General features: G+C 57.9%; 1 protein-coding gene across 2 annotated transcripts in view; it reads left to right on the top strand.

Annotated features, from left to right (window-relative positions):
* Positions 1-15,840, top strand: part of Scube3 (signal peptide, CUB domain and EGF like domain containing 3) — a 31,543-nt gene extending 15,703 nt beyond the window's left edge. Inside the window, exons 7-23 of one of the 2 annotated variants that reach the window (XM_036166989.1) lie at positions 1,102-1,149; positions 2,980-3,096; positions 4,600-4,722; positions 5,117-5,233; positions 5,926-6,048; positions 6,315-6,431; positions 6,566-6,670; positions 6,918-7,034; positions 7,342-7,497; positions 8,144-8,359; positions 8,709-8,870; positions 9,078-9,245; positions 9,703-9,864; positions 10,193-10,390; positions 10,784-10,936; positions 11,040-11,119; positions 13,745-15,840. In XM_036166989.1, the coding sequence (XP_036022882.1) occupies positions 1,102-1,149; positions 2,980-3,096; positions 4,600-4,722; positions 5,117-5,233; positions 5,926-6,048; positions 6,315-6,431; positions 6,566-6,670; positions 6,918-7,034; positions 7,342-7,497; positions 8,144-8,359; positions 8,709-8,870; positions 9,078-9,245; positions 9,703-9,864; positions 10,193-10,390; positions 10,784-10,936; positions 11,040-11,119; positions 13,745-13,894 (2,312 nt within the window). In that variant the 3' untranslated portion in view covers positions 13,895-15,840. The remainder of the gene's footprint in view (positions 1-1,101; positions 1,150-2,979; positions 3,097-4,599; positions 4,723-5,116; positions 5,234-5,925; positions 6,049-6,314; positions 6,432-6,565; positions 6,671-6,917; positions 7,035-7,341; positions 7,498-8,143; positions 8,360-8,708; positions 8,871-9,077; positions 9,246-9,702; positions 9,865-10,192; positions 10,391-10,783; positions 10,937-11,039; positions 11,120-13,744) is intronic. The other variant, XM_036166990.1, reaches the window with a different exon arrangement.
* The last annotated feature ends 201 nt before the right edge of the window (positions 15,841-16,041 follow it).

Raw genomic sequence — 16,041 nt, 5'->3', positions numbered from 1 at the left:
GGCAGGCACAGATAGGTGTACTTGCTCTGTGGGCACCGGTGTTTATGGAGATATGCCCAGCTGGTGGGCCACAGCAGGCTGGAGAAGGAAAGGTGAGCACTGTTTCGCAGTGAAGCCCTGCGTGTCCACGATGAATTCTGGTTAGGAACTGCTTACCCGCTCGCCCGGTCCTCCTCACTTCAGCCACAGGACAGGGGAGCAGGTGGGCTCACACAGGGCTCCCAGCACCTGCTCCAGATGTTGATGGAATGCTGTCCTGCTCTGCATGCTCTTCTAACTCTTCAAAGACCTAAAGCAGGTTCAGGTCCTTCCTTCTGCTTTCTCTGGCTGGGTTGTCCCAGCTCCTTTCATGCTTTCCTGATAGGGCTAATTCATCTGCTCCGCAAACCTCCCACCACCCTCTGGACACACCCACACATCCCCCAGAGTCTTCTAGAAGAAACTGCATGTGGTCCCTAGGGAGAAGGGACAGAGGCCCCACTGGGGAAGAGGCAGCGCTCCCTCTGGGGTTCGTGTTCAGATGCTCTCAAACATGGCTGCTTGTTGAAAATGTCCTTATCAAGCTTGACTTCTCTAACCCAAGACCGGGTGCACCTTCCGGGCGGCGGCAGCAGCAGCATCCAGGCAGGACGCAGCAAATGAGGCTGTGCCTGCCCCGTCATCCCGCTCCCTCTGCTCTGAGGGAGACGAGCTTACTGGCCTTGGCAGGAGGAGATGTCACTGGGGTGACTGGGGTACTCGGAGTGGGGAGACAGCGAGTTTAGTGCAGTTAAAACAGAAGGGATTTGGGAGGTGGCTGAAAGCAAGGCTTGTCATCTCCTGCCAGCTTTGCCTCTGACGTGCTGTGTTGGGGCTGGACCCACAGCTGCTCTCTGAGACTCAGGATCTCTTGTTTTATAGTCACTTGATGGGGGCCTGATTTCTTTGAGGGTACCGGGCAGGACGAGGCTGAGGAATGAGGCTAACCTGGGGGCCCAGGGATCACCATATGGGGCTAGTGGTTTGGCCCTTCAGGGCAGAGGGTACAGGTGGGCTTGGGGCCCAGTGGGTTGCAGTGGCGCCTGCCCCCCATCTAAACAGCTTCTTCACAATGTCAAACAGGGGAGAGACGGCTAGAGCAGCACGTGCCCACTCAGGCCGTTTCTAATGGTAAATATGTCTGCTCTCCGCTTGCTCTCACCGGCTTGCTAGGGAAGGGCTAACCCGCTGGGGCTCCCACTAACCGCATGCCCAGCAGGGCTCCCCTGGCAATGCAGGCACTAGACCCATCAGGTGTCAGGAAACCGGAGTCCCTAAGAGCTGGCCTGGGAACCTTCATGCCCATCATCTTCCTGGTCCCTGTCATCCCTCTCCTTCCTCTTCCTACACCACCTTCTAACACCCCACCCCTCCCCCAGCCGTCAGCACCCCTCTGTCACTGCATCTAAAGCCTCTGCCAGTGCCGTCTTACCCATCATTCCCACTATGCCACTGAGATAAGGTGCACCAGGGTTGGATGCTGTCCCCTGCGGGTCATCCTTCTTGGGTTCCTGCTGTTAGTCCATCACCCAACAACAGCTGCTGATCTCTGCCCGACATTGGGTTCAGCAGACCTGAGTTTGGATCCTGGCTCGGCCATGCTCTCACCGGCCAGTCTTGAGTGAGCCCCCATCTTCTCTGACGATCAGCCCGCTCTTCTGCAGGAGGAGGGAGTGACAGTCCGTCTCCCCCCACCCCCCCCACCCCCCGTGGGTGTGAAGATTAGGATAGCATGTAGCATATGGCCAGTGCCTCACACAAGCTGTGCCCTCCTACCACCCTCCCTGCAGAGGTGGGCAACTGTCCAGCTTCCTGGTGCAGCCTGGGGTGGGCACTGTGCCAGTTCTGTACCCATCCTGGGTCCTACACACAGACAGGATCTTGCCCAGGCCTTGGTGGCCCTCTTTCCACACTTCGAGCCCTTCTGGGGGAGACTTGAGCTCCTTGTGGTCTGGGGGAACCTCAGGGAGACCAAAGTGAGAAGGGAACCCACTGCAGCTGCTTCCAGACAGGACATGCCAGGGACCCGCGGGCAGAGGTGGGCTTCTTTTAGAGCCCCGCTACACTGCCCTCGGTGGTGACCGGGGCGGACCTGACGTCCTGATTCTGAGAACAGCTCTCCTCTCTTGCCCCGCGGGGGCCTTGGGCTGCAAATGGGAGAATGCTTGGTGCCTCCAGGACAGGTCACATCACTCCAGGTGCCCAGGGCAGCTTCTGGCGCTCCTGGGGCTGGCGGCTTTCCCTTGGACCTCCTCCCCAAAGCAGCTGTTTGAATCTTTTCCTCCTGCTCTGGCAGACAAGGAAGGCTCTGAACTCTCTGCTGTGACCCCCACCTTCCCTCTGGATTCTCCCTCTCTCTAGCCCCCCCTTGCACATTATCTCACCAGCAAAATAAAAGAACCAGACAGCCTGCTTATTTCCAGGTGGACGGGAGGGTTTGGGGAGGAGATAAGGGTGGATGACCCAGCTTGGCTATCTCCTCTGAGGCAGGGGTCAGGCCTGCTGTGTCAGGGAGGGGCAGGTAGATCAATGGGCAGCCCTCAGTGTCTTGAGACACTCTTCCCACCAAACCTATTAGGAGACTGTCCACCGTGAGCCCCCCACCCCCAAGATGGGAGGAAACTGGTCTGTCCCTTCTGTTTCCTGGCGGGCAGACCCCCACCCCCTCCGCCCCGCTCGCTTTCATCTCTCCTGCTTACCCACCCCCCACCCCCTCAGCACATTCCTGCCTGACAGCTCCGGCTTGTACCTGCCTCACCGCTGTCCACCTTGTTTCAATCAAGTAGGGGGCAGGGACGCGGAGCGCTTGGCTGCACTTGTGAGGGGCTGGGCCTTGGGAGGAAGGGGAGGCTGGAGCCCAGGGCTTCTGCTTAACGCTTCTGCTGAACTCCGGCGAGGTGGAGGTGGGCGAGGCCTCCCCTCAGGCCAGTAACCCGGTCACTACCCACACCTCCCTCACAGAGACCTGCGCCATCAACAACGGGGGCTGTGACAGTAAGTGCCACGATGCAGCGACTGGGGTCCACTGCAGCTGCCCCGTGGGCTTCATGCTGCAGCCAGACAGGAAGACCTGCAAAGGTGAGGCCTGAGAACAGGCATGTGGCGACCTCTGCCAGAGGAGGAGGTGGGGACAGAGATGAGAGAGCGCTTACCCAACCACACCTCCTCCACTCCCTTCTCACAAAGAAGCCAGGACGGAGCTAAGGGGCACCAAAGTCCAGCTAGCGCTGTGCTGCCTTCTGGGCCTCTGTCCCCTTGTGGGACTCTCACCGTGTCCCTGTATGGGCGGAGGAGGAGGTACTGAAAGAACATCCCTGAGCTAGGACATCTGAGCTCTGTGCCTGAGGTCATGGGTGCTTTGTAACGTCTTGAACCCGCATTCCCCAGGTCTTCCCAGTGGCTCTGGAAGGGTATGTCCCTTAGAAAAGCTGTACTAGGGAGCGTTAGGCGCACCAACATGAGAGCCTGGCTGCGGGGTTCAGAGCCCAGCTCTGTCTGCTCCAGTGTGGTGACCCTGGCCTGCTTCCTCTGGGCTGCCGTGGCCGGCTGCCCCCATTGTACCTAACTCACAGATGTGCTGTGGATGAGGTGCATACGGTCTAATTTGTACACAGTCTGGCACGGGAACCTTTTGGTTTAGCATCACTACGGTTTACGTTCCCACACCAGCCATTGCACTTCCCCCTCCTTCCAGTTAGCTGCCATTTGTGGACCACGAGGGAGAAAGGGGGAGGGTAGCCATTTTGAAAATGATGACTCATCATGTCTGTGTCTCCTCTGGTCGTGAGAAGTGGGGACTGGGAAGTAGTGCCGGGCTCGCTCTTTGTGTCTTTTGGCCCACCAGCTGCAGGAGGGGAGGGTTAGGGCACCGGGTCAGCTAGCCGCACTTGAGAGGTTTCCTGCTGGGAAGGACTGTTGACAGGTAGACCCAGAGTGAAGTCCCTGCCCCCTCCCTCCAGAAGCGTGAGTAGCCTGGGTCCTGTCTGCCACCAGCTAGGGGACCTTGACCTCAGGAAGGAAGCTGTTCACCCGCTCCTTTCCCTCTAGTACCAAAAGCTGCCAGGCTCTGAGTTTCTCCAGACCGCTGCAGTCCGGTCCCCGGCCTGGCCCCCTGCTCCTTATCGCAGCCTTTCTCTCTCTTGGAAGTCCTTTCTACCTGTGGATTCTCCTCCCTGAAGGCTGCCCCTTGCCAGCGAGTCCCTTAGGCTCCCCATATAACCAGCCCCCCCCCCAGCATTCCTGCCCCAACCTTTGTGACAGGACTCGGGTACAAAAGGAGCCCCGTCTGCAGTCTTGGGAACGGCTACCAGCTGCAGAGTAAGGGATGTGGACTAGCCTGGAGTTCAGATGGCCTCCTGGTCCCCTAGGGGTCCCCAGACGGTTGTTCTTTGCTGGCCTAGGTGGTTCCTAGACTCAGCCCCAGAAGAAAAAGGTGCCATAGGGGCCAGAAGTCCTGACAGGGAAGACATGGGGACTGAGGGTGACAGCCAAGTGAAAAGGGGCAGTCCAGGCCCCTCCCTGACTTCCTTGTCTCCTGTGGCCTTCAATACTGTCCTCTGGTCTGTTCTGTCTGCTCCCCAGACATAGACGAGTGTCGCTTAAGCAATGGAGGCTGCGACCACATCTGCCGCAACACCGTGGGCAGCTTTGAATGCAGCTGCAAGAAGGGTTACAAGCTTCTCATCAACGAGAGGAGCTGCCAGGGTAAGCAGTGGGGTCTTCCGGAGAGGCGCCGAGGTGTGAGAGCTTCGAGGATGCTGGGGTCTGGACAACTCCGTGGACGTGGGCGCAGCTGTACAGGCAGTGTTAGCCAGTGGTACTCCTTCCTCCTCGAAGACCACAGCTCCATGCTAGAGCACGCAGCTCGGCAGGGGGGCGGGAGAGTTTTCACCACCACGATCCAGGTCCTTCCAGATGTGGTCTGCTGCTGCTAGGTCATGACCCACAGGGTCCAGACCCTGACAAACTCCAGGCAGAGGTCACAGGGTGTTGGTCCTGCTCAGTCATGGATCCGGAGGCAGTCCAGGGTCTCCTTCCAGGCCGAAGTCCTTCACCTGAGTATGGGTCAGACAGACTGTCTCAAACTCTTCTTTTCCAGACATAGATGAGTGCTCCTTTGATCGAACCTGTGACCACATGTGTGTCAACACACCAGGAAGCTTCCAGTGTCTCTGTCATCGTGGCTACCTGCTGTATGGTGTCACTCATTGTGGGGGTAAGCCAGCAAGCTCCCCAGCCACCTCAGTCCCTCAGCTCTCTGCCCTCCAATGTCTGGTGTCCCCGTGCTGGCTTGTGGTAGTGTGTCATGTCTGCATCCAACACGGATAAAAAGGAAGGCAGCTTCCCAAGGCCAGCTGGCAGACAGAGTGCCAGGGAACAGCACCCCTCCAGCAGGATGTTTATTTTAGGGTTTCATGAACCCTAGGCTGTAGCCAGAGGTGACCCTGAACTCCTGATCCTCCTGCCTTGACCTCCCAAGGGTTGAGACCGAAGGCGGTCCACCACTGTGCCCAGACTCTGCCTCCTAAATTCTACCCTCCACCCCCTTCACTGTTCCCAGAGACCCACCCTTGGTCTCTAGCCCAGTGAGAGGGTGAGAGCGGAAGGCACTGAAATGCTGGTCAAGTTGGCACCCGCTCAACAGCGTCTTTGACTAGGGACAGAGAGAAGAAGAAGTTTGAGCTCTCCACAGGCCAGAGAACCCTTCAGTGTCTTTGTGAGACTATTTAACATGAGCTCTCCCTCCCTGACAGATCTGTAAATACACAGTGGGTCTCTATCAGGTATTCCCTCACCTTGCATAGCTCAGTGTGTCTAGACACTTGCCAAAGGGGCTCACTTGTGGCCCAGTCCTGGCCCCGACTCCTCCACTGCCACTGCCAGTCTGTTTTCCTGCCGCTCCCACAGATGTGGACGAATGCAGCGTCAACAAGGGTGGCTGCCGCTTTGGCTGTATCAACACCCCTGGCAGCTATCAGTGTACCTGCCCCGGCCAGGGCCGCCTTCACTGGAACGGAAAGGATTGCACAGGTGCGTGGTGCCCTCTGCTGGCCAGACCTGGCAATGTTGTTTCCGGGGAAGGTTGGGGTCTGGTGGGAAGATGTGCCCGGGAGAAGGGTGGGGAACGTAGCCAGCTGGGCTAGGATAGGCATGCCATTTCTGTTTAAGATGTGCCCAGTGTCCTTGGGCACATCTGTAGTTCTGCACATGGATAATCTCTTTTTCCGAATTAACCGTCTGAGGGAGAAGGTGGGCAAGGCATGTTCCATAGCCTCAGGCCACGGTCCCCTCCCTAGAGCCAGTGAAGTGCCAGAGCAGTCCTGGGGCCTCAAAAGCCGTGCTTAGCTGCAGTCGGTCTGGCAAGAAGGACACTTGTGCCCTGACCTGCCCCTCCCGGGCCCGGTTTTTGCCAGGTATGTGGGAAGAGGGGGTTGGAGAGCTTGGGGGAGACGCTGGCTGTTGAGCGGCTCCTCTGTCCCCCTGGGGTTCTTCCAACCACTGGAGGTTGGGAGGCGGGTCAGAGTTGTGATAGGCCCCCTTCTCTCAGAGTCCGAGAATGGGTTCACCGTGAGCTGTGGTACCCCCAGCCCCAAGGCAGCTCCAGCCCGAGTCACCCACCCTGGAAACAGCACCACCTCCAACTACTGCCATGGTGAGCAAAAAGTCCTCCTTCCTCGACCCCCTAAACAGCACAGCTCTTTTTCACTCCTCCCCTGGCCTGACTTTTTCCTGGACCTGGTGCATCACTTTGTGATTCTCCACCTTGGCCCCCTACACCCATACCCCCGGCTCCCCCGTCCTGCTCTCCAGCTAACCCTTACCACCCCGCTTTGAACCGCCTTCCGCCCAGCTTCCTCACCCCTGCCCCAGGCTGCGCTGAGCTTTTCTCACCCCTCCAGAGGCTGCAACGCTGTCAGTTAAGCAGCGGGCCTCCTTCAAGATCAAGGACGCCAAGTGCCGTTTGCATCTGCGGAACAAAGGCCGAGCGGAGGAAGCCAGCAGAGCCGCGGGGCCAGGTCTGGACTGTGCTCCGACAGGGCCCCTCCAACCCTCCCCGCACCTCAGCCCCTCTGTTTGGGGCTGTCCTGTCCAGCGAGTCACCTGTACCCTGAACTCTGGACAGAAGACGGGGGAGCCACTGTAGACTAGGGCCTGAGAAGTCCCCCACCGTCCCTTCCACTGGGTAGATCAGACGAGGAGAAGGCTGCAGGCAGAGATGGGCTCAGGGCTGCCTGGGCTCCACGGGAAATGAGAGCCAGGACGGAGAACTCCGCCTGCAGCGGGAGCCCCCGAGTTTGAAGTTGACAAGGCCTCTGTTTCTAGGTGGCACCCCTTGCTCCGATTGCCAAGTCACCTTCATCCACCTTAAGTGTGACTCTTCTCGCAAGGGCAAGGGCCGACGGGCACGGACCCCTGGCAAGGAGGTTACCCGGCTCACCCTGGAATTGGAGGCTGAGGTCAGAGCGGAAGAAACAACAGGTGGGCCTATGGACGCTGTCGGGTGGGGGGGCCTATGGACGCTGTCGGGTGGGGGGGGGGCCTATGGACGCTGTCGGGTGGGGGGCCTATGGACGCTGTCGGGTGGGGGGCCTATGGACGCTGTCGGGTGGGGGGGGGCCTATGGACGCTGTCGGGTGGGGGGCCTATGGACGCTGTCGGGTGGGGGGCCTATGGACGCTGTCGGGTGGGGGGCCTATGGACGCTGTCGGGTGGGGGGCCTATGGACGCTGTCGGGTGGGGGGGCCTATGGACGCTGTCGGGTGGGGGGCCTATGGACGCTGTCGGGTGGGGGGGCCTATGGATGCTGTCGGGTGGGGGGCCTATGGACGCAGTCGGGTGGGGGGGCTATGGACAATGTCGGGTGGGGGGGCCTATGGACGCAGTCGGGTGGGAGGGCCTATGGACGCTGTCGGGTGGGGGGCCAAGGGGGAAGGCACAAAGCCGGGGTCGAAAAGAGAGGAGTCAGAGAAGGGGCATCTGTGCTTTCGGCCTGTGTGACGGCTCCTGGACCACCTCTCTCCCCCGCTCCTGCCTCTCTCCCGCCTCTCTCCTGGGCATCTGCCTCCTGCTCTGACCTCTCTCTCCGTCCTTGTCCTTTCTCACTCCCGCAACCATCCATTCCCAGCTGGCTGCGGGCTGCCTTGCCTCCGGCAGAGGATGGAGCGGAGACTGAAGGGGTCCCTGAAGATGCTCAGGAAGTCCATCAACCAGGACCGGTTCCTGCTGCGCCTGGCAGGCCTTGACTATGAGCTAGCCCACAAGCCAGGCCAGGTGGCTGGGGACCGAGCAGAGCCGGCGGAGGTCTGCAGGCCCGGGCAGCACCGGGCAGGCACCAAGTGTGGTAAGAGAGCTTGATGGGAAGCCAAGGGTGTAGGGAGTGGGGGAGGCCTAACTTGGCCCTGGCTCAGAGCGGAGCCGGACCCTTTGCCTCAGGTGCCGTTCTCAAACGGGGAGACAGTGAAGACCCTCCTGACCACTGTCCTCCCTTCCCTGGTCCCAGGCTGAAATCTAGGATACCGGGCAGGGCCAGCAGCCCTCCTGCACACAGATTTGACCTCCCCATCTCTCTAAGCACGATCCTGTTCGTTCCCTGACAGATTTCCCCCATATCTGGAAGAGTGGGAAGGGGAGTCTTAGGCCTGGGTGGTGGGAGATGGGGGGGGTGGCTAGCGCGGCCGACTCTCCCTCAGTCAGCTGCCCGCAGGGAACGTATTACCACGGCCAGACGGAGCAGTGTGTGCCATGCCCAGCAGGCACCTTCCAGGAGAGGGAAGGGCAGCTCTCCTGCGACCTTTGCCCTGGGAGTGACGCCCATGGGCCTCTTGGAGCCACCAACGCCACCACCTGTGCAGGTGCCAGGGGGACAGATAACACAGATTGGGCTAGGGCGGGCACTGGGTCGGCCCTGGGCATGGGGTTTTCCAAAGGGCAGGCCCAGGCTCCAGGCTACTCTCCTAGTTGATGTCCTGTTTGTATGCCTCTGTTCCCTAAGACTGGGGTGACCCCATGGAGTGACAGAGGAACCACCCCATCAGAGTTGGGCCCTTGCTTCACTGCAGGTCAGTGCCCACCTGGCCAACATTCAGTAGATGGGTTCAAGCCCTGCCAGCCATGCCCACGGGGCACCTATCAGCCTGAAGCAGGAAGAACCCTGTGCTTCCCCTGTGGTGGAGGCCTCACTACCAAGCATGAGGGGGCAATCTCCTTCCAGGACTGTGACGCCAAAGGTGAGTAGGTTATTTATTCCCCCAGGGGCCTCCCTGGCATCTAAAACTTTCCAGGTCCCCTGCAGAGCAGACCTGAGTGTATCAGTCCACCATATTCCCTGGAAAGCAAAGCCACGGTTGCCCAACCAAACACACCGTGTTGTTCCCAGAAGCCATCTGCGGGCCAAACCCAGGGATACAAAGTAACCAGTAATCCCACTATCAGACTGCAAAGTAACCAGTAATCCCACTATCAGACTGCCGCTCCCCTTCACCCCCAAGTGAGCTCCTCTATCAGTCTGCCACTGCTCAGTGCCTGGCCTTAAATTATGACCTGACCTGGGAATAAATAGGGACCTGGAAGAAACTTGGGAGTCCCCAATCTCCTGATTCTCCGTGACAAATGTGTCCTGCCCATCCTCCGCCCAGATGCCCACTTCCCTGCCTTAGCTCATGCCTCCTTCCCTCCTGCCTGCAGTCCAGTGCTCCCCGGGCCACTACTACAACACCAGCACCCACCGCTGTATCCGCTGTGCCATGGGCTCCTACCAGCCACACTTCCGCCAGAACTTCTGCACCCGCTGCCCAGGAAACGCAAGCACTGACTTTGACGGCTCTACCAGTGTGGCCCAGTGCAAGAGTACGCAGCAGGCCAGCCTGTGGGAAGTGGAGAGAGATCTTGGAGCCGTGGGCATGGGATGGGGGGGTGGGGGGGGATGAGCCGGCAGCAAGTCCAACTTCCACATGGTCCAAGTCCCCTCGGTCTCTAGGCCAGCTGTCAGGCTAAGACCTGTAGCATCCTTTCAGACATGAAAGGGCAAGAAGGAGGGTGGACCCAGAACTTGAAGAGCAGATGGTGGCTACCTTACATGCCTGTCCTCCATCTTCAAACTCTCCAGCTTGCTCAACATGGTACCCTACTGACGCTGCATCCTTTTCTTGTTCTATCTCCTGGGGTGTGGCTGCAGATCGGCAGTGTGGTGGGGAGCTGGGTGAATTCACTGGCTACATCGAGTCTCCCAACTACCCGGGCAACTACCCAGCGGGCGTGGAGTGTGTCTGGAACATCAACCCCCCGCCCAAGCGCAAGATCCTTATCGTGGTCCCTGAGATCTTCCTGCCGTCCGAGGACGAGTGTGGGGACGTTCTCGTCATGAGAAAGAACTGTGGGTGACTGCAGAGCGGGCTCAGGGAGGGGCAGTTGGAATGTGGTTGGGAAAGAGGAAGAGCTGGGGCAGTGATGTGGGGAAAGCCTTGGGGACAGCAGCTGGCACGGGGTGACTGATGCAGGTCTGGTGGAGAGTGGCGAAGAAGCTAGTCTTGGTCTGGGCTGCCAGTGCTGCCGCACGCGTGCACTCTAGCCCTTGTGTCGTCCTGATGGCGTAACCGGCAACTTTAATACACCACGTGATCGTGCAGTTTCAGCGTGCAGACTAAACCTGGGAACGATGGAAGAGGGGGTGTGCAGGCATGTGTCGGGGAGGGAGCCTCTGTTGTAATGACGTGGGCTCTGCTCTCTCCAGCCCCTCTGTTTTCTGACCTGACGCTTGCCTTGCCAGCCTCCCCATCCTCCATCACCACTTATGAGACCTGTCAGACCTATGAGCGTCCCATTGCCTTCACGGCCCGCTCCAGGAAACTCTGGATCAACTTCAAGACTAGTGAAGCCAATAGCGCTCGTGGCTTCCAGATTCCCTACGTGACCTATGATGGTGAGCAAGGACAGCAGGGGTGCAGAGGTGGGTTGGTCTTGTGAGGGGACCAGGGGAGCAAAGAGTTCCCACCCTCAGCCCCCACCCCTGGTTGACTTTACAGAGGACTACGAGCAGCTGGTGGAAGACATAGTGCGGGACGGCCGGCTCTATGCCTCCGAAAACCACCAGGAGATCCTAAAGGCAAGTGAACATTCACTATGGCGGCTAACGCACATGGGCTCGCACCAATGTGCAGGCAAAATGCTGCGTGCCAGCATGACATCCTGTTTCCTGGCTCATTGCCAGTCCCCAGATGAGAGCGCTGAGGCCCAGACGAGAGCTCACCTGCGGCCGGCCTGGGCTCTGAGTCTAGCTCCTAGAACACTAGTTACCACGCTGGGTCACACCTTGCGGGGTGAAAGAGAAGGTGAGGAGAAGGGTCCTCTCCTTTTCCCATCAAGAAATGCAGGGGAGATAAAATGTAGAGCAATGTTTTCTTCGGTGTTTTAGACCAGGTCTTACTTGTGTGGTTCAGGCTGAACTCCAGCTCCTCCGGCCTCTGCCTCCTCAGTGCTGGGATTATAGATCTAGAGGAAAAGAAACATTTCTAACATTGAGGAAAGAACGATGCCCTGGGTCTATGGAGTCTGGCCGTCTGTGGTGGTGCTTACCTTTAACACCAGCACTCGGGAGGCGTAGGCAGGTGGGTCTTGGTGAGTTTGAGGCCGGTCTGGTCTGTACATGGAATTCCAGACCAGCCAGGGATACACACAGTGCCTTCCAAATTTTTTTTACTTCACTTTTAATTATGGGTATTTGTGTGGACATGAGCCTGTGAGTGCCTGGAGGCCAGAGGCATCAGATCCCCCTGGAGATGGAGTTCCAGGCAGTTGTGAGCCACCCAGTATGGGTGCTGGGAACTAAACTCAGGTCCTCTGCAAGAGCAGTATATGCTCTGAACCCCTGACCATTCTTTCAGGTCAAATGTGGCTGGGTGTGATGGCATGCACATATGGTTTGGCCTATTGAGGAGCTGCGGTGGGAAGGTCACTTGAGCCCAAGAGTTAAGAGGCTAGCCTGGGCGACACAAAGGACTCCAGCTCCAACAACCAATCAAATGTGCAGTGCGACCATCCTTTACAACACAGCGCCGCTGCACTGGGTCTGGTGCACACACTCTTCACCCCAGCACTCGGGAGGCGGAGGCAGAGGCAGAGGCAGGCGGATCTCTGTGAGCTCTGGGTCAGCCTGGGCTACAGTGAGCTTCAGACCAGCCCTAGCCACACAGCGAGACTCTGACTCAAAACCAAAGGACAGTCTAGTCCAACTGTCTTGATTAGAGTGGAGTTGAGAGGCTGGAAGCCCCACCTATTTCAGAAATCTGTGGGTAGAGCCTAGACGCCAGGAGATGCGTTGTTAGTTCTGTTGGGTTTGTGTGGGCACGTGTAGTGGGGGTGGGGGAGTATGTGCATGTGCGGGTCAGGACAATCTGGAGGAGTGGTGTGCCCCGCGCCCCCACCCCGGTGTGGGTCTTGGAAATTGAGCTGAGGTTGCCAGTGCCTTTTCCTGGCAGGTCTAAGGCATAGTGCCTGGCATCTAGTGGGGGGGGGGGCAGGAGACGCCATGAGGAAAGGGCTTGAAAGGTGCTGTTGGGTGACTGGGCAGCCGTGGGGTGTATTTGAGGACTGTGGGTCCACAGGGCGGAAGAGTAGAGGAGAAGCAGGACACAAAGGACACGCGGCTAGCATGCCGCACAGAGGACCTGACTTTTATTGTGAGTGAGGAAAGAAAGCAGAGGGCTGGGTGTACCAGTGGTGGAGAGATGCTGGTCAGGCATGAGGCTTGGGGCTCAGCTCCTGGCACCGCGTTACCGTCGGCATTATAAAAAGAAGGAACTTTCACCAGACAGGATGTGCCTGCCTGTAGATCTGCTACTGGAGCAGCCCTAGTACGAGGACCATTTGAACCCAGGAGTTTCAGATTACCCTACACAAGATGGCAGGGCCTCATGTCAGGAAAGAAAATCCAGAGAACAGGAGCCAAAAATGTGTTTCAAACATGAAGTAAACTAATTAAACACCCTACTGTAGCTGCTGTGAAGAGACCGATCTATGGTGGGTCAAGGATGGAGACCAAGCCCAGGCCTAGTGGCTTGCACCTCTAACCCCGGCTATTCAAAAGACTGATCGTGCCAGATCGTGCAACTTAGTGAGGACCCTGTCTCAAAAAGCAGTTGAGAGAGCTGGGGCCATAGCTCAGTAATAGAATATGTGCTCAGGGGCTGGAGAATTGGCTCAGCAGTTAAGAACATTTGTTACTTCCTGCAGAGGACCTGGGTTCAGTTTCCAGCACCCACACAGTGGCTCATGACCATCCATAACTCCAGTTCCAGGGACTCCAACAACCTCTTCTGACCTCCTCTAACACCAGGAACACTGTAGGGCACATACACAGGTGAAAGGCACATAAGTAAAGCTAGGAGAAAAAAGAAAAGAACACTTGCCTAGGTCAACCTCAGTAGCATAGAAACAGAACAAAGACATAGACCAGCTATTGAAGTGGTCTAGGGGGGACTGTGGTGGCCTGGCTCACAGTGGTCAGCCCCTGCGTGTACTCTGAAGGAGTCAACAGTCTGAGGCCGTGAGAAAGTGGGCTCACCACGGCTCCGCAGACCAGGGCCCAAGAAGCAGAGGGCTAGAGCTGCCGTTAACTGAGCTGTGGATTCTGGTGGTGGGAAGAGTCCAGGGGTCGCCTCTGGGCATGCTCAGCGTGGGGCGCTTTTAGACATAAAGTCTGCTGAGTAACGCTACCTGCCGTCTTCTGCAGGACAAGAAGCTAATCAAGGCCTTCTTTGAGGTCCTGGCCCACCCCCAAAACTACTTCAAGTACACAGAGAAGCACAAGGAGATGCTGCCCAAGTCCTTCATCAAGCTGCTCCGCTCCAAAGTCTCCAGCTTCCTGAGGCCTTACAAATAGCGCCCCTGGGCCCCCGAGACGCAGGTTTCAGAGCGCCGACTCCCTGGCCCTCAGAGCTGGCACCGCAACCTCACACAGGAACCTGTCCTCTCTTGGAGGAGAACTATCACTATACCAGGCACTCACCCCTTCCGTCTTCTCTCTCTACTTCTTTCTTACATGTTCCCTGGAAAAGCCATTCAGTGCTGCCCCTGTCCCCCCAGAGGTGAAGAAACAGAACCGTCTCCTCTGCCCATCTCACCAGCTCACATCCCCGGCCCCCATCCGTCTTTGGAAGGGTGTCGGAGGCCCAGAAGAGGATCGGGTCTGCTAGGAAGTGGGGGTGGGTAAGAAAGGCTTCTGCCATTATAGGGTTGTGCCTTGCTAGCCAGGAGCCAGAATATCCCTCCTGTGCTGCCCAGAGTGGCTCTTTTACAGCCCAGAGTCCTGCCAAAGAAGCCTTTGACGTACCAGCTTTACGCCGACACGGGCTGCCAGGCACACAGTTTGAGCCCCGGGGTGCCCACACAGTTGGCGTTCTTAACTGTACGGCTTCTCTCATCTGCCTGCCTGGGCTGCCTGCGTTGGGTTTACAAGTGGTCCATACCACTGGGGCCGCGGGCGGGGGGCAAACCCTGGCTGAGGAGGGAGAGCAACAGGCATTATCTTGTGTGCCAGAGCCCAGCTGGGGTTCCCAGTGACAAAGCTCTGTGGGACAGAAAGCAGGGTTTTTTAAACCATTGCCCAAAACAGAAAGAAAACTATGCCCTAAAGGACGGGCCTGCAGAGCGAGTGGAGCCAGCCTCGGACACTAACCTTTTCCTTGCCCGTCCTCCCTGGCCCAGGCATGTCCTCACCCCACCCAAGTGCTCCGTGGGGAGACTTTCTCCCCCTGCTAAGTGCTTTCCTTAAAGAAACCTGCCATTGACCATCACCAGCCTAGACCTTGCTCCAGTTTTTCCCTTGCAGCCCTAGGTGGCTTGTGGGCTCCACCAAAGAGGACCCCACTCTGCAGCCAGCATGGAGCTGCCTACCTCTGGCCTCGGGCTGTGGGCAGCAAGAATGTGTATGCCCTTGGCAAGCCGCCCGCCTGTCCTGTCCACATCTGAGAAGTGCAATCATTTCTAGTCTTTCTGTGTTGTCTAGAGGGAGGGGGTTTGGTTTTCTTTTTCCTCTAGCAGAACCCTATTTATAGCTGCCAAGGAGAGAAGAGCACGTTGGGAGTGGAGGGATATCAGTTTGACTCTCAAAAGCCCTGAGCACTGGAGCATCTCATGGGCCTCTGTCCTACCTGAGGCCACCTAGAACTTCAGGTGCCCCGCTGTGTGGAGCCAGGGCAATCCCTCGGAGGTGCCGGAAGGGTAGGAGGGCGATTCTGGTAACCTGATGAAGCAGGAAGGAGATGCTGTTGACTAAGGCGTCCCTGCCATCTCTGTGCCTATGGAGTCATGGTTCTGATGCAGATGGACTGGCCGGTAATCCACTGCGAGCAGGGGACATCTACCCTGTCGCCGCCTTCTGTTTCCCTGCATGCCAGGGAAGAGGATCAGGACAAACTCTAAGGATGGCCAGCTCAGGCTCCCAAGGCCAGAGAAGGCTGGGGCAGCCTCGGATAGGACAGTCATCCACGTATGCAACCGGTGAAGGGACAAGAAGCAGGCATGTGCCTGACACTGGCCACCTGCCTCCTGAGAGTTGACTTCCAGCCTGTTTCAACTACTGGTTTTCGAAAGGAAGAAGAACCACGTCCAGGCCCTGCAAGTACTCCACCCTTGACGCACCTGCTGCCTGGAAAGTCCCCGATTTGCTCCTTCTAGTTCCCTCAAGGCTGGACAGTCGCTAGCGACCAACTGACTCCTCAGGTCCAGCTCTAGGTGACGCCAAGAGATTCAACACTGAATGGTCTGATCCACACACACCAGCCAAACAGCCAATGCAATCAAAGCCAGTTTCCTGGCCATCTGTTAGCCAACACCATGGGGTGGAGTGGGTGGGGGTCTGCTGTCTGTCTGTCTGGGCCAGAGAGCTGTTGTGAAGCTGTTAAATGGCTTCCTGCGAGGGTGAATGGCATTGTGGGAATGTCTCTACTTCTCCAGAAGTGCCACAGAACAGCTTCAACAACTTTGACCATCCTACCAGAAGCAAGGCTAACTTTGTGCGTCCTCTCT

Source organism: Onychomys torridus, chromosome 18 (assembly GCF_903995425.1).
Source record: "Onychomys torridus chromosome 18, mOncTor1.1, whole genome shotgun sequence".
In the NCBI taxonomy this organism is placed as follows: domain Eukaryota; kingdom Metazoa; phylum Chordata; class Mammalia; order Rodentia; family Cricetidae; genus Onychomys; species Onychomys torridus.
The sequence above is the reverse complement of the archived record's forward strand: the minus strand, read 5'-3'. Positions and strand labels throughout refer to the sequence as shown.